The sequence below is a fragment of the Microcebus murinus genome, chromosome 3 (genome assembly GCF_040939455.1).
Source record: "Microcebus murinus isolate Inina chromosome 3, M.murinus_Inina_mat1.0, whole genome shotgun sequence".
Classification (NCBI taxonomy): Eukaryota; Metazoa; Chordata; class Mammalia; order Primates; family Cheirogaleidae; genus Microcebus; species Microcebus murinus.
The window spans coordinates 39,770,317-39,795,855 of NC_134106.1; the positions used below are offsets into that span (position 1 = coordinate 39,770,317).

At 36.9% G+C, this 25,539-nt stretch overlaps 1 protein-coding gene across 2 annotated transcripts in view; it reads left to right on the forward strand.

Annotated features, from left to right (window-relative positions):
- Positions 1 to 24,795, forward strand: part of PPP1R21 (protein phosphatase 1 regulatory subunit 21) — a 59,673-nt gene extending 34,878 nt beyond the window's left edge. Inside the window, exons 13-22 of one of the 2 annotated variants that reach the window (XM_012755450.2) lie at positions 2,384 to 2,476; positions 6,622 to 6,749; positions 9,677 to 9,829; positions 10,963 to 11,055; positions 13,209 to 13,451; positions 15,786 to 15,818; positions 17,322 to 17,438; positions 19,748 to 19,846; positions 20,983 to 21,120; positions 24,109 to 24,795. In XM_012755450.2, coding sequence (XP_012610904.2) covers positions 2,384 to 2,476; positions 6,622 to 6,749; positions 9,677 to 9,829; positions 10,963 to 11,055; positions 13,209 to 13,451; positions 15,786 to 15,818; positions 17,322 to 17,438; positions 19,748 to 19,846; positions 20,983 to 21,120; positions 24,109 to 24,138 — 1,127 coding nt within the window. In that variant the 3' untranslated portion in view covers positions 24,139 to 24,795. The remainder of the gene's footprint in view (positions 1 to 2,383; positions 2,477 to 6,621; positions 6,750 to 9,676; positions 9,830 to 10,962; positions 11,056 to 13,208; positions 13,452 to 15,785; positions 15,819 to 17,321; positions 17,439 to 19,747; positions 19,847 to 20,982; positions 21,121 to 24,108) is intronic. The other variant, XM_012755468.2, reaches the window with a different exon arrangement.
- The last annotated feature ends 744 nt before the right edge of the window (positions 24,796 to 25,539 follow it).

Consider the following 25,539-nt stretch of genomic DNA (forward strand, 5'->3'; position numbering starts at 1 on the left):
GCCTTGGGAATGCTCATGGTCACCCTGGGATGATAGTAGTATCTCTTTCCCTAAACTCCACTAATTGCTGGCTGATGGCTTTCTTGTTTTCCAAATGCCTTGGAACATAACATGTCCACAGATGGAATCGATTATATGTGGACTCCTTTACAGGTATAGTTTGGACCTAGGGTATACCTCACAGGTATAGTTTTTAGGTCAGTGTTTGACCTGACCCCAGGAGGGCTCCTCGTAGCCCTTTCTGTCCCTGGTTCTCTCTGATAAACCAGCCAGCCTAGAGTTTAATTTACATCTCTAAGGAATCTACCAATTTCCTCTTAAGGGCTTTCACTACAGCTCCAGGTTTTTCTTTTAGAGAGTACCCTTAAGCTTGAATTTATCCACAATCTGTTGCAAATTAATAAATTCCTTTGAGAAGAGATTCAAAGCTCTAGTTTTAAGGCTTACTTATCCCCTGGGGTAAATCTCTGAGCCATAGTTCTGGTGCTGGGGTGGGGACATTGGGGCACTTCTGTGTGAGCCACACCCTCTTGATAGGAGCTGAGTGTTTGGTGCTGGAGGGAAGGACAGCAGTCTCTGGTCTCCTTGGTCTGCCTTCTTCAGTGTGGAACTCCTTTGATGGGCTGGGGCATAGGTTATCAGGGCCCCAGTTTTCTCAGCAGCACCATGCCCAAGGTAGAGCCTTGGCAGTGGGTGCTGGATGAAAGAAGGGATCCCTCTGCCCCCCACACCTCTTGGCCTGCTCTTGTCCAGAACTTAGTCTCAGAGACAGGTAGCTGGGGGCAAATTGAGAAATCCAGCCCTCCAGCTAGGGGTTGGGAGAGAGGGAGTCCTGTGTTCTTGGCTTTACCTGTTACTGGGAATGGGGTTTAGTCTCTCTGATCTGGTGAGGAGGGGGAGGGGGAGAGTGAGTCTTGGTTCTGTCAACGGAAAAAAAGCCAAAGTCTGCAAAATAATTTTAAAGAGATTTATTCTGAGCCAAATTTAGGACCATGACCCGGAGGCACTGCCAAGAGGCCTTGGGCAAGTGGACTCGCTGTGGCTGGGTTACAGTTTGGTTTTTATACATTTTAGAGACAAGGGTTATGGGTAAAGCCATCAATCAATGTGTGGGAGGCATACATTGGTTTGGCCCAAAAAGGAGGGCCATCTCGAAGGGGGGGGCGGCTTACAGGTTATAGGTGGGTTTAAAGATTCTTTAGATTGTAATTGGCTAAAGACATGAAGCTTTGTCTAAAGACCTGGAATGTTTTAACATAAACTGTTTACCAGAGATAAGCCACCATTTGTTGCAAATTGAGGGCCTGCAGGTTTGTCTTGCATACCCTTAGGCCTATTAATGTGTTACAGAGGAAGTCTCCAAGAAGGGAGGGGGGCATGATAAGGCCTGTCTGACCTCCCTCCTCCTGGCTGGCAACTTTGCCCTTGAATATTCCTTTGGCCATGAGGGGGTCCATTCAGTCAGCCGGTGGGGAGGGGGTGAGCATTTTAGTTCACAGTTCACATACCACAGATTCTCTCTATTCTTACTGAGTCCTTAAAGATTTTCTTGAGTAAATGTTTCTTCATTGGCTGTATGCCTTTAGAACTATTTTCAGAGACTTGAAGTGGTTGGGTTTTTTTTGGAATTTTCACCAATTTCACTGGGGAGTTGGTCCTCAGAGCTCCTCATGCTGTCATGGCAGAAGTAGAACTCTCTGATGTTTCAATAAGAGTGTTTTTAGTGATGTTCAGCAAATAATAAGGAGTAGGGAGTAAAACAAATGAGAAATGTGTTATATGGTAACAAGATAGAAATTTACAGACTTTGATTTTAAAAAGAAAGCCAAGCGTGGTGGCTCAGGCCTGTAATCCCAGCACTGAGGCTGAGACAAGAGATCACTTGAGGCCAAGAGTCTGAGACCAGCCGAGGCAACATAACTGGATCCCATCTCTACAAAAAAGTAAAAAACAATTAGCTGGGTGTGGTGGTACACACCTGTGGGCCCAGCTAGTTAGGAGGCTGAGGCTGGAGGATCCCTTGAGCCCAGAAGTTTGAGGTTATAGTAAGCTATGATTGCGCCACTGTACTCCAGCCTGAGTGACAGAGTGAGACCCTGTATCTTAAATAAATAAGTGAATGAATTATGAAGACCTAATCCTATTTAGCAATTTAATTTTGATTCTCAACCATTACAGACGTCTGTGAACATGGGAGATGCAAATCATTTAGATGTGTCTGTGTTTATCACCATTATATCTGAATGTATCTAGAAAGATTTTAAGAGCCATTATTTCTAACATACTACAAGTAGTCTTCATTCTTTGTCTCCCCCCCCCCCCAAGATATGGGGTCTGTCCCCTTTTTAGGAAAATGCTTAGGTTTGTGATTTTGGTTTCTTAGGTACAGAGCCAGATGGACTCCTTCGGACAAACTACAGTTCTGTCTTAACAAATGTTGGTGCTGCTCTGCATGGGTTTCATGATGTCATGAAAGGTAAGCCTTGAAAAAGAACATAAATAAGCTTAAAACCTTCACTCCACTTTCTCAGATCTGCTGGAATGAGATTTAAGCAAACACTGCCAAGTGTAATAGACCCCAGATAAAGGCTTAGTAGCAGTTGGATTATGTGGAAGTGCACAGCTCACCGCCTTCTGCTTTTCCCATCTGCTGCATTTCTGAAGGTAAACAAAGCGCTGAAGAGAAGTCCTTGTGCACAGTACTTTAGCCAAAAATACATTACACTGACTTTAGGCAGGTATGTGAGTTTTACCAAACCAGACATTCTATTCAGAGACATTTAGCAGAATACTTTGATCTCGTTAGAGGCCAAGCATGAAGGAATTGAGGAAACCAAGGTTTAAAGTTCCCAGAAAGAATTCACTGACTTTCCACCATCCTGTGCATTTTAGTGTCTAAATGCCTGTTTTAAGTCCTATCTTATTCAGCATAGCCTTAAGAAATAAAGGTCTGTTTTTAAACCTTGAAGGTCAGTTTTCAATTGCCTTTCTGCTCCTAAGAATATAGTCTTCTATAGGGCAGAGGGAAATCTTTTAATGCATTTCATGTGCTTCTTTGCCAGTGATTCTTAGTCCTGACTGAGCTAAAGCTTTGCATTGCTTCTGGGTTTTCCCCTTTCTTTTTCTTTTAGTGACTGTTAGGAGAGGGGGAGGAGGAGAGAGTGGAGCTATTAGATGTAGCCCAGGTCCCTAGATGATTCATTATGGTGGTTAGTTAAACAGTCAGTGACCAGTTACTAATTTCACAGAAAATAATTTTTAAAAACTTAAAATTATGTTGTATAACATGTATAAGAGGTGGGTATTTGGGTCCCTCTTATAGATTGGCATATAGCTGAGAAACTGGGTTTCATTCTTGGTCTCAGTGTCATTACCAAGCACCACTTTACCAGTCAGTCTGGAGTGTGGGCCTTCCTGTGCCTTGTCTTCAATTATAAGGAATTTTAAAAGTCACCGTACTTCTGGAGCTAGCCCTGGTTTCAGAAGTCACATGTTAGATAGGGGGTGGCAGTTGGGGTGGCAGTTGACAATATTCATCTCCAATCCTGCAGAACTTAGTTTGGCCTATAGAAAACCCAAGAGATGGTGGTTTTTTTTCCTGTGCCACTTTTGATTTGAGGAGCTAAGACTTAGCTGTAGTCCTCCATTCCAGAACATTACTTAGCCTAGATCCGTACTATGGAAACCACAAGTACCTCTGTGACTGTAGGCTTTTTTGTTTTTAAATTTTTTCTATGCTGAAATATGTTGACCATGCCCAGTCAAAAATTCAAAACCTGAAATGCTTCAAAATCTAAAACTTTCTGACTGCTAGCATGACGCCACAAGGGGAAAATTCCATACCTGACTACCTGTGCCCTGTGACAAGGCACAGTCAAAACTTTATTTCATGCACAAAATTATTAAAAATATTAAAATTACCTTCAGGCTACATATATAAGGTATATGTGAAACATAAATGAATTTCATGTTTAAACTGGAGCCCCATCCCCACAATATCTCATTATGTAAATACATATATTCCAAAATTTGAAAAAATCCGAAATCCGAAACACTTCTGGTCCCAAGCATTTCAGATATGGGATGCTCAATCTATTGGTTGATAGGCTTGTCTCAGTGTAAAAAGAGGGATTTATCAAAATGTGTATCCTACATGGAATTAAAATAGAAATGAATTTGTCTTTTATCTATCTATCTATCTATCTATCTATCTATCTATCTATCTATCTATCTATCTATCTATCTATTTATCTATCTATCTATTTATTTATTTATCTATCTATCTATTTATTTATTTATCTATTTATCTATCTATTTATCTATCTATTTATTTATCTATCTATCTATCTATCTATCTATCTATCTATCTATCTATCTATCTATCTAATCTATGTATCTATCTAGACAGAGTCTCGCTTTGTTGCCCAGGCTAGAGTGAGTGCCGTGGTGTCAGCCTCGCTCACAGCAACCTCAAACTCCTGGGCTCAAGGGATCCTCCTGCCTCAGCCTCCCAAGTAGCTGGGACTACAGGCATGCGCCACCATGCCCGGCTAGTTTTTTCTATATATATTAGTTGGCCAATTAATTTCTTTCTATTTATAGTAGAGACGGGGTCTCGCTCTTGCTCAGGCTGGTCTCAAACTCCTGACCTCGAGCAATCCGCCCGCCTCGGCCTCCCAGAGTGCTAGGATTACAGGCGTGAGCCACCGCGACCGGCCGAATTTGTCTTTTAAATAGTCATAGTCTAAGTTAAGAATTGTTTGATCTTTAGCTGCAGAGAGGTCTAAAGCAAGTAGACTCATAGGAAATGTAAAAGGAAAAATAAACTTAGGGTCTAGGTAACATGATTCCTTTGTATTTTTTGGAGTTAAAATTTAATGTCGAGGAACACCCTAAATAATTAAAATATTTGGACTAAAGAGTAAACAATTCCATTAAGAGAATGATTATAATCAAACTAGAATAGCATTGTTCTTAGTATTGTTCCTTTTTGTAAGTACTTCAATTACCTACCAATCAACCAAGATTGCCTACCAAGTTGTATTATTATAACGTTGTATACTTCCAGTAAAATATTAAATAAAACTGTCTGTGGTGTGTAGAAAGAAAATGTCTGCTTTAGGGGCTAGCAAGTTCAATACACAAAAAACTTCCAGCCTTCTAATTGAATTTTTACATACTTGGATATCTTATGAATATATAGAGGATAATCATTTCTTTTCAAAAACATATTGAACATAATAGTAATGTACCATGCCTGTATCAAAACATTACATGTACTCTATAAAAATATATACCTATTATGTACCCATAAATAATTACAAATTAAAAAATAGTAATGTACCAATTGGTTGGTTCCTTTGCTCTGACAACTGTACCATAGTAATATAAGATGTTAACAATAAGAAAAACTGGCTGTGTAACTGTAACTTTTTTTTTCTATAAATCTAAACTTTTTTCCATAAATCTAAAACTATCCTAAATTAAAGGTGCATGTATATATGAGTATATGTATTAATTAAAAAATTTCGTAGTTTTAAAATTTTAGTAAAAGTAATCTTGTTCATAGGACATAGTATAATAATTTTGACCTAAAATTTCATGATCAGATCAGATTAAATCTCAAATACCGTTTCTTTCCAAATAGTCTTATTTGACCCTTTAATTATCTGTCATCTAAAATCAACTAAATTTCTTGATTCTGAATAAATGGAATTCTCTGCATATACACCTGCTATAAAAGTTAATTTCCATGTTTTGTGATTTACTTTTAGCTTTGTTGGTAATGATCATTAGTGCTTTCTAACTGAAATATTCTGATAAATTCAAAGGAGAATATATTGTATGTGCTTTATATTTAAAAAATATAATTACCCTTCCTTGTAAATCAACATTATTTTTATAATTCTCCCATTTTCCCTGTTTCCAGGACAAAATTATTATATCTCTAAGAGACCCAGAAAACTCCAAAGCTTAGGTTAACTATTTGACCAATCTCACCTTAAGTTAGGAATTTCTCGTAAACTTTTAAAATTTAAGTCTCTTCTGTGCCTTTATTGTAATATTATTGGACTGGAGGCAGCCACACAGGAGGCCAGACACTGCAGTATCCAATCCTTATTTGGCTGAGCAGACATATCTCATTGCTAGTTAGGGTGTATATTAGCAAACTAGCTAAGGTTCAAGAAGGATTTTGGGACATTGTTCTTATATTGGCTGTTCTGTTGCAGCTTCCTGGGTTGCCTATATAAGTACAAGATAATTTCTCATTCGTGTTTGCTAGACTGTCAAAGCAGTAGTTTTTAACTGATAAATACTGGTCAAGGTCATTTACCCAATGTTAGAATAAGGGCTAATACTCAGATGAGAAAGAATCAAACCCACAGTCTAGTGGTTATAGTAAAGACATCCAAGATGGTGTTAAGAAATCCTCACTTTTCTCCATTCTTTCCATGTGGATTTGTGACAGTCCTGACACTTGGGATCATTCTTTGTCATATTTACTTTATAAGGTTTGTAAAAGTAGGTATGAGAAGTGAACAAGCTGGTTATTTGTATGCGACTTGTATATATATATATATATATATATAACAATGAGTTTTCATTTAATTGCTTTTATAGATATTTCCAAACATTATAGTCAAAAAGCTACAATAGAGCATGAACTTCCAACAACAACACAAAAGCTGATAACAACTAATGACTGTATCCTCTCATCAGTAGTGGCATTAACAAATGGAGCAGGAAAGGTAATTATTCTCTGGCTTATATTGATGTTATTAATTCTTATATGTGCTCCTTTTTTCTTTTTCTTTTTTCTTGAATGACATAGGAAAATTGATCTGTAAAAGGATTTTGGAATATGAAGCTTTTTTGTAAAATAAAGTTGTTCCCTTCTCCCCCCTCCCTACCTAAGCTCTAAAACAATATGGGCCCATGCAGTGGCTCACACCTGTAATCCCAGTTGCTTTGGGAGGCTGATGTGGGAGGATTGCTTGAGGCTAGGAGTTCAAGACCAGTGTGGGCAACATAGTGAGGCCCCTGTCTCTATAAAAAATTTAAAAAATTAGGCATGGTGGCACAGGCCTGTAGTACCAGTTACTTAGGAGGCTGAGGTAGGAGGTTTGCTTGGGCCCAGGAATTCAAGGTTACAGTGAGCTATGATCATACCACTGTACTCCAGCCTGGGTGACAGAGTGAGGCCCTGTCTCTAAAATAAAATAAAATAATATAATATGATAGTGACTGTTGAGCATTGTTGAATGAGTAGATCATTCAATGTTGATGTTTTGATGCAATATTGGATGATATGAAGATTCTATTAATAGATAGTCTCAATATTATATATCCTTGTGTACCTCAGGGGTCTGCCACATAGAACATTGGGAATATACAGAAAAAGAAAACAAACAAACAAAAAAACCCCAATACAACCTGTGTTAATATTTTGAGTTTTTCCCTCCTACTTTTTTGGGGGATTTTTTGGTAACAGTTGTGATAATGCTACCTCTGTGGTTTTGTATCTTAACAAGTACTTCAAAGTGACTTCAATGTGTGTCTTTTCTTGAACCTTTAATTGTAGGTAATAATCATTTGGATCATTAAGCACTTACATAATTCTTACTATAAACTGACCAAAGTGAAGTTTCTTTAAAAATCCTTTGATCATGGGCCGGGCGCTGTGGCTCACGCCTGTAATCCTAGCTCTCTGGGAGGCCGAGGCGGGCGGATTGCTCAAGGTCAGGAGTTTGAAACCAGCCTGAGCAAGAGCGAGACCCCGTCTCTACTATAAATAGAAAGAAATTAATTGGCCAACTGATATATATATAAAAAATTAGCCGGGCATGGTGGCGCATGCCTGTAGTCCCAGCTACCCGGGAGGCTGAGGCAGAAGGATCACTCGAGCCCAGGAGTTTGAGGTTGCTGTGAGCTAGGCTGACGCCACGGCACTCACTCTAGCCTGGGCAACAAAGCGAGACTCTGTCTCAAAAAAAAAAAAAAAAAAAAAAAAAATCCTTTGATCATGGATATTCTAGTTTTAGCAGAGGTCATATTCTCAGCGTGCGTGTTCATGTGGCTGTCATCAACACCTTCAACAATTAAGGTTTCTCTGAGAACTCCCCATATGTATAAAACCAAAAGGATTATATTCAGAACTATCTTAACCCATTTATTTCAGCAGACTCAACATAATTTCTCAAGGCAATGTTAATCTCTGTATCTGTATTTATATAGCTGTTCTTCTTCTGACAAGTGGACTGTAATAGGAACAAATTTTCTTCAAGTAGTTTGAATTAATGAGATATGATCATAGATCATGTTAGACATTTAATGTCATCTTTGCCAAACTCAGACTGGTCTTTCTGACTATTTGCTATAGCTTGGGGCCATAATTATAACATGTTATTTTATAGGAGTTTCTGTATTTTCTGCCTTTTATGAGAACTGTGAAATAGTAAATGCTTGTATATTTCATAGCTTATTTTAGCTTTGCTTTGCTTGAAAACTTAAAATGTTGTCTCAAGGAAAGATCCTGATCTTCACTGTAGAATTTTTTATAAACGATTTTCAACTAAAATAAGTATTGAAACTAATGTTAGTTGGTGTCAGCTTACTATTTAGCTAATATGATTAGATTAAACTAAATTTTATATTTTGTGATTTTTTTTTAGACCTAGTAGGAAAGTATAAAATGTAGAAATATTAGAAAGAAGAAAGAAAATAAGCCTCAGCATATACTACTATGGCCTAAATTCAAACACTGGGTGTATCATATCATTCCCAAGTATTTTATAGCTCAACATTTTTAGAATGTTCATTTTATTGAATACTGCCTAACATAGAATTTCATTTGACATAGTAAAACATTAATGGAAAATACAACCTTTCAGACCGTTAGTGATTAATTGCCAATTTTTGAGCAGTTTTTGCCAAGGTAGAATACTCTGTTTCACAAGTCATGTTTTTTATCAGAATATTAATAGAATACTCTTTAATGTATCCAAGATTATAATTTTCCAGGTAAGACATTTGGCCAGACATTTTTATTTATATCATCATTTCATATAGCACTGTAGATTCAAAATTATGGCTCAGAAAATTATAGTCATGCATCTTTGTGGCTGCTTGCACAGATTTAACAAGTGTTAAATCTGTAAATGATAGTCTGCTGAATTTTCAGTCTTTTTTCCTGTCATATTTGTAATTCACAAATTGAGATTTACAGAATTAAATTTAAGTAGAGATTACATATTCAAGGTGCTATGTCATGTCTTCTGTTTGAATATGAAATATTCAAAGTTACAATACAAATGTAGTATAAAAACCCAAACATGGATATTTTGAGAGCAGTGGCAGAAGTTAATGAGGTAAATAGCTCATGAAAGTCACCTACAGAATAAATCAAAATCAATCTTGGTTTTCAGGAAGAATAGATATTGTCTAGCATAGGACATGTCAGAAGTCTGTTTTCAATATTTATACTGGTATCTTCTTTTTTATTATAAATCACTGCCTAGGTATTCTCCTCAAATAAATAAATGTGGCCTTTTGGATAGGTGTTAAAAATTTATTTCCATTCTCAGTATCTTTAAACTTGGCTCCAAAAGCTATTAGATATGTATTTTAGATATATTATTGGAAAACCAAATCTATCTTCTTGTCACTCTTTGTTTAGATTGCATCTTTCTACAGCAACAATGTGGACTATTTCATTGCTTCACTGAGCTATGGGCCTAAGGCAGCGAGTGGATTCATTAGTCCTCTTTCAGCCGAATGCATGCTACAGTACAAGAAAAAAGCTGCTGCCTATATGAAGTCTTTGAGAAAGGTTTGTGAGCTGCTGTTAACATTTAAATCAGAGGAAAAATCAGGAATCATTCTAGAGAATGGCAAGAGTTTTCCCATAGTTCATATTGTTTATATTATATACAATTTTTGGGCACATGAGTGTTGGGAGGAATCTACGGGGAAGAGAAGATGACAGAGACCTCAACTTCGCCTAAGAAGCTTTGCCTGTATTTGTAGGTTATGCTGGACTCGTGTTCCAAGTGCCTGGAGTGAGGTAGTAGCCTGGCAATCAATAAGTATCAAACTTCAGAAACTTAAACCTGTAGAAACAGAAAAAATAATGAAATATGTTTATAATTTGTTCTGAATATAATAATATGTGATCATTGCAGAAAAAAATCAGAAGATACAGCAGTACATTAAGAAGAAAATTATGGTCACCCCAAATCCCACCAGCCAAAAATAGCTACTCTTTTTTTTTTTTTAAGAGTCCATCAGTGAGCTAGAATCTACTCTTTGTTGGAGAACAGTATATCTGTATCCAAAAAATTTTAACGTATATGCAAGTGCACACATGCACATATACTATAAAAAACAAAGTGTATCCTAGTACATTGTTTTAGGATTTTTTTCTTGTAATACATTATGGATATGTTTCTATATATGAAAAATTATATCTATAAATTACTATCATTAATGCCTTGATAGTATTTCATTCTATAAATGTGTAATAATTTAATTAACCCATTCATTGCTGGTGGATTGACTATTTTTCACTGTTTAGATTGCATCTTTTGCACTGTTTATAATAAAGTGTTGAAATATCTCATGTAACTTACTGAATACTATACTGAAAGTGAAAAACAGAATGGTTGTATGGATACTTGAAGTATGGTTTCTATTGAATGCAGATTGCTTTTTGTAAAGTTGAAAAATTGATGTTGAGCCTTGCTAAATCTAGGACTGTCTATAATTGGTGTGATAAGTTCTCCTTCATTAGTTTTCTTTTAAAAAGTTGTTTTTCTTTTCACATGTATTAAAGGAAATAGTTTATGTTGTCATATATCTGAATTTATTATCATAGCTCATTTATCATTCTTATTTGTATATGTAGGATGTGGGGTAGGGTAACAATATTTTTCTTTTAATTCTTATGATGCTTTTTTTCCATAGCCTCTCTTGGAGTCTGTGCCTTATGAAGAAGCACTGTCAAACCGCCGGGTCCTTCTCAGCTCTACTGAAAGTCGAGAAGGCCTTGCACAACAGGTGTGGCGCTTGAAAAATCGTGGATATTGTTAAAGAACAGAAATGTTAAGTCCCCTAGAGAAGGTGTTTAAAATATAGAGAGGAATTCAAAATCTACCTAAGTAAACATAAAATGAACTGTTTAATACATACGAAAGAGCGCCATAGACATAATTTGTTAAAGGAAATGTGTTGATACTCTAAATAAGTTATCTTGATTCAATGGGTGTTATAATTGGCACTAAAGTAATGTCTACACACTTTGGCCATGATGAGTAATTCTTTCTTTAGGCACCAGATTTAAATGTTGAAAATATTAAGGCATAGAGGGAGAGGGGCTAGTGATTCAGTAAATTATTTTCACTTCTTAAATGAGCAGGAATGAAAAGTTTCCAGTATTTAGTGGTCATGTGAACTTGGGGAGTGGGTGGAGGTGGCAGGTGTTGTGTTTTTCAGAAATTGGTACAAACTGACACCAATTTAGCATTTGTCAGAATATAATATTCACCTCAACATCTGGCTTGTTTTTAGTTTGGAGAATAGTTATTTTAAAGAGAGCACAAATAGATTCACCTGAGACAATATTTTGTCTATACTGACTTTATTTTCATTGGAAACATTTCACTTTTCATTATTAATGCAATAGGATGTTAGAACTAAAAATTTAATTCGCAGCATAATTCCTGAAAAACAAAATTCCAGAGATAAACAATAAAATGTAGAATACCTTAAAAATTAATTTTGGATTTTATTTTTTTAAATGTGGGGCAAGTAAGGCTCTAAGAAATTAAGCAACTTTTACCCAAATTAGTAAGTGGCAGAACTGTCTGACCTCAAAGCTAATTCTTTTCCTACTCTGCCATTGACCAGCTTTAGGCCAGTCTAATAAACACTCTGGCCCTCACTTCTTGCCTCTCTAAAAGGGAGGATAATATCTGCCTTTCAGGGTCTTGTAAGAATTAATCGAGCCAATGGAAGACAGTGTGATACAGCAAAAAGAGTCAGATTTGTGAGCTGGACAGTCAGGATCCAAATCCTGGTTCTGCCATTTGGTGTAGCTGCTGGGAACTTTAGTCCCCTTTGAGAAATAAGAAAATTGTGGGACTGGAAGGAGGCTTCAGTGAGATAATGAAAGTAAGATACCATGAACAGTGCCATGTAGATGGTAACTCCTCATCACCATAGTTGATGAAGCATTTGGAATTCACTGTAAGATTGCTATTATTTTCATGTAATTCTCAAGTTTTTATTTACCCTGAGAAATAGGGTTTTTTTAACTTCTTAGTAAAGTATAACATACTTAACAGAAAAGTGTACAAATCAATAGTGTACATCCCAATGAATCTTCACAAGTGAACACAATAATATAATCAATCAGTACCTAGATTTTGAAAAAAAAGAACATTTCTCTATGTAAAATCTACATTAAAAAAAAGCCACTAGGACCATAGAAGCCTTCCTCATGCCCCTTTCTTGTGACTACTCTCCTCTCTCCAAAACATAACCATTCTCCTGCATTCTAACACCATAGATTAGTTTTGCTGCCCATTATTGAACTTTTTATTAAATACAATTATGCAGTATATACTTTTTCAGGTCTGGTTTCTTTCATTAAGCACGACATGATAGTTCCAATTGTTCCACAAACATGTCTACATTTGTATTTTCTGTTTTTTCAACTTTAGCCAAATGGGTTGTTTAAATTGTTTTTCTTTGATATTTAATGATACCGTACACCTTCTTTTTATATGTTTATAGTTTTGTTCAAGTGGCTGTTTAAGTCTTTTGTTGTGGGTGGTGTTTTTTGCCTGTATCTCTATTGGGTTATCTATCTTTTTCTTACTGATCTGCAAGAATTCTTTATGTATTCTGGATATTAGATCTCTGTGGCATACATGCTTTATAGATTCTTTCATTCTTGGCTTTCCTTCTCACTCTCTTAAAGAGTGATGAGTAGAGATTTTTTATTTTTACTATAGCTCAGTTTCTCATTTTATGGTTGGACTTTTGGTATCCTGTTTAGTAAATCTGACCCTATTCCAGGGTCAGACTCTTTCATTTTTACCTCTGTAAGGTAGTTTTGGTTTACATTCTGTAAAAATTTTTTTGGGGGGTGGGGCACTGAGTTTTGTCTTCATCATTCTCTAAAATGCAAAACTCTGTTACTTTTCAAGGTCCAGCAGAGTTTAGAAAAGATTTCTAAATTGGAGCAGGAAAAAGAACATTGGATGCTGGAAGCACAGTTAGCGAAAATCAAGCTAGAGAAAGAAAACCAGCGAATCGCGGATAAGCTGAAGAGTACGAGTAGTGGGCAGTTGGTTGGGCTGGCCCAGGACAACGCTGCCTTGTCGAATGCTGCTGGCCAGGATGAAGCCGCAGCTAAGGCTGTGCCAGAGCCCGTTCAGAGCACCAGTCTGGTAAGTATCTTCCTGTTTGGCCTCGGTTTTCTTTTTTAAATGCCAGTTGGTAAGGCTTTAACATATTGTTTAGTGTTAAGCATTGTTGTAGTTGTTCAGGCTGATGTAACAAAATACCGTGAACAGAGTGACTTATAAACATCAGAAATTAATTTCTCACAGTTCTGTTGGCTAGTAAGTTCAAGATTAAGGCACTGGCAGATTCATTGTCTGGTGAGGGTCTGTTTCTTGGTTCATAGAGAGCAATCTTTTTTATGTGTTCTCACCTGGTGGAAGAGGCAAACGAGCTCTCTTATCTAAGGACATTAATCCCATTAGGTCACCTCCCAAAGGCCCCACCTCCTGATATCAAGCATTTTGAGGCTGAAAAAGTAACCTCAGATAGAAACTTACTATTTCTAACTCTATAGCATTTCAAAAGTTAAATGCGTATTATTTTCATTAAAATACCTAGTATTGTAATTTGAATATTCAGCCATCTATTATTTATTATAAAGAAAAAAGGTAGCAATAATGTTAATAAAGTTCTGAGGTCATCTGTTTAAAAATAAAATAAAAAATAATAATGTCAAGAAGGAAGAAGCACAGAATAAGAAATTTCTGGGTTTTGCTAGAATTAAAGATTAATAGAATTTTACAGTATATATTTTAAGTATAAAAATAATACATGTACATTATAGATAACTAAAAAATACAGAGGAAGAAAAAGATGACATTATCATCAATAACCAAGCTACCACTGTTTTCTACAAGTGATATGGGGCAGAAAAAGAAATTAAAAAAAAAAGTTACCACTTTTATCTTTTTTTCTATAAAATTTCATATATGGTTGAAATTGTACTACATAAAATTTCAAATCTGTTAGCATAATGTTAATACACAAATATTTATCTGTTATTACAAACACTGAATAAACTTATTGATTCCACAGTATTCCATATCTAATATACCTTAGTTTATCCATAATTAGACATTGGTTATTATTGTTACTGTTTTAAATAATATCTCATTTTTATGCATGAGATTCTTTTTGCACATTAGATGATTTCCTTGGGCTATATTCTCAGGGTTGGAATTATTGGGTCAAAAGGCATGAATGTTTTCAAGTTCCTTGATCTTTAATGCCAAGTTATTTTCTAAAAGGGCTGTATGGGTTTATATTCTTGTTAGTAGAATATGACAAAATGTTAAAATTATGTATGTTAAAACTTTTCCTTCCATTTGTACAATACCATTCCTTTGAAGGACTTCATGCTGTACCACATTTCCAAACCATAACCCAGAAGTAAGAGATGGAGGGTGGGGGGTTGGAATAGATGCATCCTTGCAGTTTATTTCATCAAATGCAGTCATAATTGAATATATAAAATTAAACAATTGGTGTGTTATTGTAAGCAGTTTTTAACTAAAAGAGAAAGAGCAATTGCTACTTCTGCTTCATTGAGTATGAAATTATGGCTCTTCTATTTGAGAAGGTCTTATAAAAGACTCTTACAGCCAGGTGGGCATAGCATTCATTAGCACACATTCAATTGATATACTGCTCACTGTTCAGAATGATACTCATGAGGATACTACTTAGACTATATGAAAATTGTTTATCAGGTATCATCTCTGGCTAATAGAATCCATTGAAACTTCCAGTGGTTTCCAGTAGTTTCCTTAAGTCATTTGACCCAAACACATGCCCTTCCAACTTGAACAATAACCTGAATTCAATAATTCTAATAGATTTTGAAATTTAATCCACAAAAGCAAGCTTTAAAAAATCTAGCAGCACTTTAATGTGTTTAAAATTGTATTTTTGTTTTCATTAATTTAAATATGAAATTAATGCTCACTAATGTCATAATAACATTACATCAAAATATATTTATTTTTTCTTCCTTCTCTTGAGCTTTCAGCTAGAATGGTGGTTATTTGTGTTTTCTGTTCAGAATGTTTAATTAAAAAAACATAAAAAATATTTCTTTAGCCCTTCTTGGCTATTGCTTTGGAAATAAGTATAGAAATGACAAGATGAGTTTAAAAATTGATCTTCTTTCTTTCCAGATAATTTGTTGGGTTTCAGTGAGATGGGCTAATCAGCATTTTGATAGAGGATTTAGTAATGATTATTATTAGTTCCTGCCTCACGGCAGAAATAGTGAATGCAGTTACCTATCAGCATGCATAGCATCCTTGTAGTAAAAGGCCATCTGAGGGTGATCTCTTAATATTACACTCACAGTGCTCTGTAAAACTATGAACTGAGAAAATATTATAATTATTGAACCTATTGTGTTTGAAATGTAAACATTCAGTTTTAAAGATTTCTTTTCCTTTACGTTCTAGATTGGGATTTTAACCAGGACGTCTGACAGTGAGGTAATGTACACTTGGCATCATACTGTTTGTTATAAATATCTGGCAGCGTGTTTGTTGGCAAAGTTCTGCGAAAGCCATCTTGGTCCGTTTGTTTTCTTCTGACAATTCTAGCAAATGTGGAGCCAGTGTTTTCCCCTTTCATCGATGAATCCATGTTGCTTTTCTCTCTGGTTCTATTTTAACTGTCACCAACAAATGATAGCCTGTTTTTTGTAATTGCCTTGTTGGGTGACTTGCCTTGGTAGTTTGACAAGGTGTGGCTCCTGCTCGGCCATCCTCTTGCTGGCATACGGCATGAGGCTGAGAGCCATGTTAGTCCTCCCAGTGGGTAGCCAAGAAAGCAGGGCTTTTCAGGGCCTCGACCAATAGTGTGCTTGGTAGCTCTTTCCAGCCCTCAAAGTGCATGAACCCAAATCATATTTGGCTTGTCAGATAGGTTTGCACGTTTGAATTTTGAAATGTTCTAAGATGTGACTTTATAAACATTAAATGAATTCTAAAGTCATTCTGTCTACCACTCAGTATGGCAGACAGGTAAATATAGTTCAAGTAAATTGGTAAATTCTTTGATTTCCTATTTATATTATATGTAATCTTGAACTTTAGTGTGTATTTTTTTTTTTTTTTTGAGACAGAGTCTCGCTTTGTTGCCTAGGCTAGAGTGAGTGCCGTGGCGTCAGCCTACCTCACAGCAACCTGAAACTCCTTGGCTCAAACAATCCTTCTGCCTCAGCCTCCCAAGTAGCTGGGACTATAAGCATGCGCCACCATGCCCGGCTAATTTTTTCTATATGTATTAGTTGGCAAATTAATTTCTTTCTATTTATAGTAGAGATGGGGTCTCGCTTTTGCTCAGGCTAGTTTCGAACTCCTGACCTCAAGCAATATGCCTGCCTCGGCCTCCCAGAGAGCTAGGATCACAGGCGTGAGCCACCACGCCCGGCCTTTAGTGTGTATTTTTAAACTAAACTCAATAGAATGTCATGGCTAGAGTAACTAGTAGAAACACTAGTCTGGGACAAAGGCCATAAACTGTTCGATATAGAAGTAATTTAAATTATTAGTATGTTTTAAGAGCATTAGAGTTATCTTAAGATAATTTGGGGGAAATCAAGCATGTTCATATTTTAGGGTTCCAATAAATAGCCCCTTTCCCTGCTCTCTTTCAGTTAGAGGAGGACACAGGAGTCAGACAGGTGGAGATTTTAAAAGTCAGGTTTGTGGCTAACAAAAGCTGGATAAAGGGACATGGTTTCAGTAGGCTTCCCAGTACTTCACTACATTTCTGTTCCGTTGAAGCTACAACTTCATTCTGAGATATGCTGAATAAAAGAAATTTGGGATATACATTTACCTGCCATGTCTGAAGTTTCTTTGAGGGGTAGGAAAATAGTGATTCCCTACCAAATTTCAAATGACAATGTACAAAATGTTGTCTTTTTTTCCCCCTAGAATTGCTTAGTCTCATTGGCATTTATTTATATGTGTTTGTGTTCTATGTAGGTTCCAGATGTGGAATCTCGTGAAGACCTAATTAAAAATCACTACATGGCAAGGATAGTGGAACTTACGTCTCAACTGCAGCTGGCTGACAGTAAGTCAGTGCATTTTTATGCTGAGGTGAGTGGACAGTTAGTTATACCAGGTTGGGGGGTTTTCCTGACCCCTGCAGGAATTAGGTCACTGTTCTATTCTTCTGCTGTTCACTAAAAGAAAGAAGTCTTTGTGTTCTGTGTCTGTACATGTCTATGACTTTGGTTGGAGTTCTTATTGATTAGTCTGTGTACCAACCAAAAATCTGTATTTCAGTAAATATAAGACTGATTCGTCATTTCTAACTTACTGCAAGATAGCTGGGAGACTTATAGGTAGTCTTTCCTATGGTCACATAACATGTTTTGGAGCATTCTTGTTACAGATTATTTGTTTTAGAGTTATGGGCAGGTGGACATTCAGAGCTCAAGGAAATTTTATATAGGCAAGTTAAAAAGCAAAATATGCCTGATTTTCTAAAATACTTTTAAATTTCTACATGATAAGTTTATAGAAATTAATTACTATAAATGATAAAATAAAAAATATAATATTTTCAACCTTTAAAACATATACAAGTTCATTTTTTGTTATAGTTTCCTGTCTCACCAGATAATTTTTTTAAAAGAATTAGAAAAGCACTATGCAGCCTTTTGTTACAAGAGGCCTGTTTGCCATTCTGCCATCTTGCTCTTACTTTGTAAATCTATCTTGTCCTTCCTCAATAAACTTTGTTTCATGCTTAAAGAAAAAGGAAAAGAAAAGTACTATGCAATATAATCGATAAAATTATACACAATTCATTGAGTAGAAGGGGGAAAATGAGGAAAGAAAGGATATCAAAGAATAAGAAATAAATAAGATAGAATGGATGCTATTCAACATATAAAAGTACCTTTAAGGTCTCTGATTTGAAACTTTACATGAAAAGGTCAGTTATAAATGGCAGACGGAGAATTATAATGTTTAAAGTTGTTAAAGAAATTGCAGGAGAAAAGATAACATCCTTTATTAGAACCTGAGTTTGTAATTTTCTTCTATTCTGCAGAAATGGAGAGGTTGATAAGAGGCCAGTTGCTAGAAGTGCAGAGGGGTTTTGTTCTTTTTCCTGCTAAAACAAATCATGTGCTCAGTGTTGTTCACAAGCAGCCATCTCATACATGTTTGATAAGCTGATCAATAGTGACAGCTTGTTGGAATGCAGAAGTGGGGGCGGGGGAGGGGGACAGCAGACTGGATGACTTGCAGTGGAACTGCTGTCGCACTGTCTGAGCCACACAGTGAGCAAGCAATCGTATTCTCATTGTTTGCTTCCCTAACTGCTATCTGAGTGTCCCAGACTTGACTGTCATCTTTATGAGGACCTCTGCCTTGCATGTCTCTCTCCCTCTTTGTCAGCTTCAGTGCTGAGCACAGAATGGATATTTATTTAATAGGAGGTAGTTGATTTGGTTGGCTGAACTGTCCTGAAATTTTCTTGTGAGAAATTAAATGAGTAACTGAGGAATTTTTGAGGCTGTTTTATTTCCAAGAGATTTGTTTATTTTAGTTAATGTCTTTAGCACGATTGTGACACAAGAATTTTTAAATTGTCCTAGTTTTTTCTCATTCGTAAACAGGAAGTGGTGACCCCCTGTATGACTTTACTGGAATGGTTAGTCTAAGTGCCTGATGTCAACACAGCATTCAAGTATGTCCCCGCAGATCCTCCTAGTCAGTCTCAGTGGCCTTATCAGAAAGTTTAGTGATCCTTTTAATCTCATACCCTTTTTGAACAATAGTGTGAAATAGGATTTTTCTTTTTGATCTATTCTGTCTCTGGATAGTGTAGGTTTGGTGGGAACCCCGAAAGAAAGCAGCCAGGATCTTTATGGTTTTGCACTCATTTTTTTTCCCTTGTAGACAGAGCATAATCTGTAGGGTAGGACTGTAGAGCTTTTATTGTTCCTGTAATGTGATCTCTAATGAAAGACTTAAAACACAAGAAAAGTGTCTTAGGATCCACATTGCATGGGCAGAAGCCATTGATACTTTTGAAATAATCACTTCCCTTTTCATCCAGTATAACTATAAATGAATCCTGGGTAAATGTAGAAAGTTCTTATGTTGTTTATAACCACTCGTCGTCAGGCCAGAGCTAGGGAAAAAAAAACACTGATGAGCTTGAGTTGGTAGATTTTTTTCCCTGACTGAAACGATGAGGGCGGGGCCCACTTCTTTGCTATCTGTGTGTACTCCAGTGTGGGGTTCAATGCCTGTCGGTGTTCAGCAGATATTTGTGGAATGGATGAATGGCTTTTGGCTTTGGGAAGTGTTTTTAGTAACCTTCCCTGAAGCAAGTTTGGTTTTAGAAAAAAGCACTCCCTCTAGTAATGGAATGTTTTCTGCTTTTACAGTGCCGAGCACTCTCTAAAAGACTGGCCTTGGCTGAGAAGTCTAAGGAGGCATTGACAGAAGAGATGAAACTTGCCAGTCAGAACATCACCAGACTTCAGGTGACTTCATAAATGTTACCTTAGCAGTTTTAACGCTTTTTCATTGAAAGTTCTCAGGTAGCAAAGTCAGAATTTCCTTTCCAAAGTAATGGCATTTGACCTCTAGACATGTGTTCTTTTAAAGTAACATCTTACTTATGTCAGGCAAATTTTAAATCATTTTATAGTTAGTGTTTGCTTAAATAATATTTATTTACTCATAATCCTCCTTTCTTTGCCCTTCCTTGTAAATACCTGTCATGGTGGGCTGTTGGCATGTTCTATACACATTACTCTGTTTCTTCTCTTTCCTGTTTCATAAAACTGACCTAAACTGAAAGGTAGGTCTGCAAAATTTTCCTCTTTCCTTGGTTACTGCCTTATTTTAAACACTTGCTTTCAGAAAGTCCTTGTTAATAAAAACATAATACCAGACAAGGAAAAACATCAGCATAGCAACACCTGCCTCCTCCTCATTTCAGATTAGTTTATCAGGTTAGTTAGGAGCACAGGATTAGATTTTAGGGGGCTGAAGAGAGTGTGAGAGGTGGGAAGAGAGTTTCTTCTAGATGCCTTCAGGAGGGTTGTGGGATGGTAGGAATGGTCAGAGGCCTCACCTAAGGCTCAGGGAAACCTAGGGGATTTGGAAAGGTCATGTAGCCCTCTCGTTTTTCCTATAATTGTATACTGGGCATAGAAAGAAACCATTACATTTTTGCAAAGAAATTATGAACATATTTTGAAGGATAAGAAAATTTTTTTCCCACTTTTCATTTTCTTGTCTTGTTTGACCTATGACTTAACGTACATGCTAACTGATCAGATAAACCATCTTGATAAGTTGCTTTTCCAAATTTTTAGAAATTGTAAAAAATGATATAGTTGTACATATTTTGAGGGTACATGTGATATTTTGATACATGATGCATAATGATCAAATCAGGATAATTGGGATATGCATCACCTCAAACATTTCTTTGTGTTGGGAACATAAAGTTCTTCTCTTCTAGCACTTTTGAATTATACAATAAATTATTGTTAATTATAATTTCCCTAATCCAAATTATTTTAGGAATTATAAAAGCTTCAGAGTGGTATGGCTAGTGGGGTTTTTATTTTTCTCTATTCCTTTTTCCCTTTTTTTCTTTGCTATTTAGGATGAGCTGACAACTACCAAGAGGAGTTACGAGGATCAGTTAAGTATGATGAGTGACCACCTGTGCAGCATGAACGAGACATTATCCAAACAGAGAGAAGAGATTGACACGCTCAAGATGTCCAGTAAGGTATGTGAGGTGAGGTGAGGTAGTCTCTCTGCAATATAATATTTAGCTTAAGGTATTTCCTTGTTAGGCATTTCAGGAGCAAAAGATGAGATCGAAAGCATTTATAAATCATTTTCCTTAATATCATTTGTCCTTTCGTCCAAAAGTAAAATTAAATGTCTTTGGCTGAGTTAAAAGCTGAGAAAGTCTGATACTGAAGGCTTTAATGCTATATTTGCTGCTTTTTGGCACTTTTGCATTTCTGCTATTGTTGTATAAAATGTAGGGTGACTCACAAAGGGCTTAGAAGGGGAATTGCTCTTTATTTATATGAGTCTAAAATGATACTGTTGAAGAAGAACCTTTAGAAAATTCATTCTCATAATTATCCATATAACCTAGAAATGTCTTGCCCTTTAACTCCAGAGACTTCCTTTGATTTCATTTCCCATAAACTCTGCTTGTTCAGACCATGGTTAGTAGGTATTGGGTGATATGCTTAGGTTGAAATGCATATCCACAGACCATTTCTCTATTATTGTAACTTAAGGTATATAGTCTTTTGCCCTTAATCTTGGGCATCTGGGGGCTCAGTTCTGTGCATCATCTCAGGTTCCTAGCACATTTTCCTAACTCAGACGTATTATACCACCACCAGCTGGAACTTACTGTCCCTAGCTCGCAGTCTTTGAGATGTGCTGCTGCCCCTTGTTGATTCAGCAGGCATTTATTGAGTTCCTGCTATGTGCATTGGGGAGGAAAGAGAGATGAATGAAGCAAGGTTTTGTTTTATCATCTGCTAGTGGTAGTGTAAGGCAGCATTCTGCTCATTTGGGGTCTCCTTGGAAAATGCATCATGTTAATGCATTGGAATCTACATTATATAATTTCATTTGCCAGCGTAGTTTCATGATATTCATTGACCTCTTGCTGCTTTGGAGGGTTTTCTGATGCTTCTCTGTGCCAACTCTGTGATGACTGTATCCAGTCAATCGGGCCCTTATTATGGTTCTCCAGTTACTTGGGCTTCAGGAAACTTGAGCTTAGAGATAGGGGGTGGGGAGTGGGTCCTCTTGGAGAATGCCTCCCTTAACTTTTTTGATCCTACGATATTTCACCAGAACAATATCTAACTCACAGGTAATATTCCTGGTAATGGTAGGAAGCACACACATTGAGGAGATCATGTTTTGGTTTTTCTTATGGTATGTATAATTTATTTTAGTGATAGTATGAGAAATCCTGTTTTAGAACCTAACATTGAAAAGAAGTAGCAATGATTCTAGGAAAACATTTAGTCTCCAGAGCTATAGAAGTTTTTTGTTTTTTTTTTTTCAGACAGAGTCTTGCTCTGTTGCCCAGGCTAGAGTGCTGTGGCATCAGTTTAGCTCACAGTAACCTCAAACTCCTGGGTTCAAGTGATCCTCCTGCCTCAGCCTCCCAAGTAACTGGGACTACAAGGCTCATACCACCACACCCTACCACGCCTGGCCAATTTTTTCTGGTTTTAGTAAAGATGGGGTCTTGCTCTTGCTCAGGCTGGTCTTGAACTCCTGAGCTCAAGTGAGCCTCCCACCTTAGCCTCCCAGAATGTTAGGATTATAGGCGTGAGCCACTGTGCCAGTCTGAAGTATTGGGTTTTGAATTGAGAAGGATAAATGTTGAGTATAGCAAAGTTCATTCCCAAAGGTAATTGGATTGTGGCTACTTTAAGAAGTTGGGGAATTTTCAAGCCCTCTCAGAACTTTTAAGCTATTTTTAAAAATACTTATCATTACATAAAACTCTGAGTAAGAGACCCTTCTTTAATTTGGAATTTATGTTGTTAAACTTTCTTTGATCATTCTATAATCCCTGTATTTTGCTTCCCCTGCCCCCACTGCTTATTAGTAATTTAGATTGCTATAACATCATCTTATGGCTAAGTTGACATTGTCTCCATTGGATACCAAGTAAACATCCTAAACCATTTGTTTGTTATTATTTTGCTCTTAGTGTTTGTATTCTTCAAACATTTTTTACTTACATGAAGAAAATGGATTTATACCTAAGAGTTAAATATAGGAATTTATTTTATGTCATTTCTTTCTTTCTTTCTTTCTTTTTTCTTTTTTAGAGACAGGGTCTTGTTCTGTCACCCAGGCTAGAGTGTGATTGTGTGATCATAGCTCAGGGCAACCTCAAACTCCTAGGCATGAATGATCCTTCTGCCTCAGCCTCCAGAATAGCTGGGACTACAGACACATGTCACCATGCCTGGCTAATTTTTTTGTAGAGATGGGGATCTCACTATGTTGCCCAGGTTGGTCTTGAGCTCCTGGTCTCAAGTGATCCTCCCGCCTTGGCCTCCCACCTTGGGATTATAGGCCTGAGCCACCATACCTGGCCAAATATAGGAATTTTATTAATAGAAAGTATCCCTAAGAAGTGAGCCTCTCCAGAAAGAAGAAAAGTTAGACAAAACTATAAAGTCCAAATCTCTGTATTTGAGGAATTGGGAATAATTTAAGGCATCTTCCTTCTAACTTGTTCTCAGCTGGTATTTAAGCTTACTTTTGACAAATGATCAGTGCCATATCGGTGTTAGTTGGCACATATTCAAGATTATTACCTATTAAGACCTTTAAAAGGTGTTTATTTAAACAACAAACATGTTTAAGCTAGCCGTTTTTTATTCAGCTTCATGAAATCTTATGCTGTCTTGTCTTTAGAACAAATTGGATGTTTGAAGTTTTGATAAATCAAAGGTAGTAGCTTTCTTTTCTTTCTTTATCACCTTTCTTCAGCCCCTAGAAGGCTAGGGTCCATAGAAGTAGAGAGTGAAACATAACAAACTGATTAGTGATTACTGAATATAAGTTAACAATGCAGCAGTTACCAGCTAGCCTCCTTTGTGGAAGCTGAAGTGTTCCACAGTGAAATATGGCTTTCAGACAGCTTGGTTTATAAACTATGTGAGTTTTTTTTTTTTTTTTTTGGAAGTTTGTGTTCTTATTGTTGGTATTTTTCTTTTCACAGGGAAATTCTAAAAAGAACAAGAGTCGATAGTTTTCAAATAGCTGGTTGGCGACTGTTCTTTCCAGAGCTGCTTCTGCTGCACAGAGCTGCAGGGCCGAGACTCCACGTCCAGTCCAGGAAGCCGAAGTGTTGTTGGACCCAGTAAACTAGTCAGTGTTATAAATGGCCTTGAGACATTTAAAATATATTTGTAATCAATAAGGCAAATACAGAATTTGATGTTGGCAGTACAATGGAAAACAATACACATACCATGGATATTGTAGGTTTCCTTATGCTGTTTTTACTGTGCACTTTTTAAAATTAGGTTTTAATTTCTGTATGTAAGAACAACAAATATTTTGTATATTTTCAAATTCAATTATATGGTAATCAATTTGGTATCTATGGAATAGATATATGTTTCTGGAAAAAATGCTTAAATTGTCAAACTGTCATTACTTCTTACTATAATTGAAAATAGCCTCTAGATTCTTTTTTAAAGATTTGTTCATATTCTCTCTCTGTCTCTCTTTCTGTCTCTCTCTCTCTCTTTCTCCCTCTTTCTCTCTTTGAGGGGGAGGGAGTGAATCTTGCAAACTTCAGATCTTATGGGTTTATGATCATTGTCTTCAGCTCTTCGGTACCCTCTGTGTTAGAGTAATAGCTAAAGGAAATTCATGTCAATAAATTCGTACTTACATCAAACTTTCAGTCTCTCTATAAAAATTTGATAAAGGAAACTGAAGCCTATTAAAGTATGCTTTACAAAATATATCAAATCCCAATTGACTTAGATATAATCTAATTCCCCAAATTGGAATAATTGTATGGTTAATCTTTTAGTAAGGCTCTTGAGTTTTGGCCTCGAAAGCTACTTATAACCACACTTCAAGCAAGGACTCTGAGCCCTTTAAGGCTCCCCTTGGTTTCTCCTATAAACATGTTATCATTTCAGTGTCCATCTCAAGGGTGTCTCTCCCGGAGAACTCCCCACCCCCTACTCCCAAGGCCCTAAATACATGGCTCCTTTCTGAGTTGCTTGTACAGGCCAATTTTATCCCTGTGTCCAAGTTCCCAGATTAGCTGAAGGGTTCCTGAACCCCTTTCCTCCCCACCTCCCTGCCTGTAGCACCATCTCCCTTGAGGCTACTCTCTACGCAGTTGCCAGTCGCCCTCCACAATGTTTTATTCTATTCACCTGAGAGCCCATCGCCAGCTTCCCTCCCTGCATAGCACAAAGGCCAGCTCCTGGGCCTCTGCCCTAAGTCCTCAGCAGCCTGCCTCAGAGACAGACTCTGGTTGTTATGCCCAGTCCTCATGGCAGTGAGAGGGTTTAGATCCTGACTTGGGAGTCCCTGGGTTAGTCAGTTCAGTGCCATTCTTCTCGGCCCTTCAGGTCCTACCCCCTTCCCCTCTCTTTCCTGGGCCCTGCCCATTGCCAATTCTCTA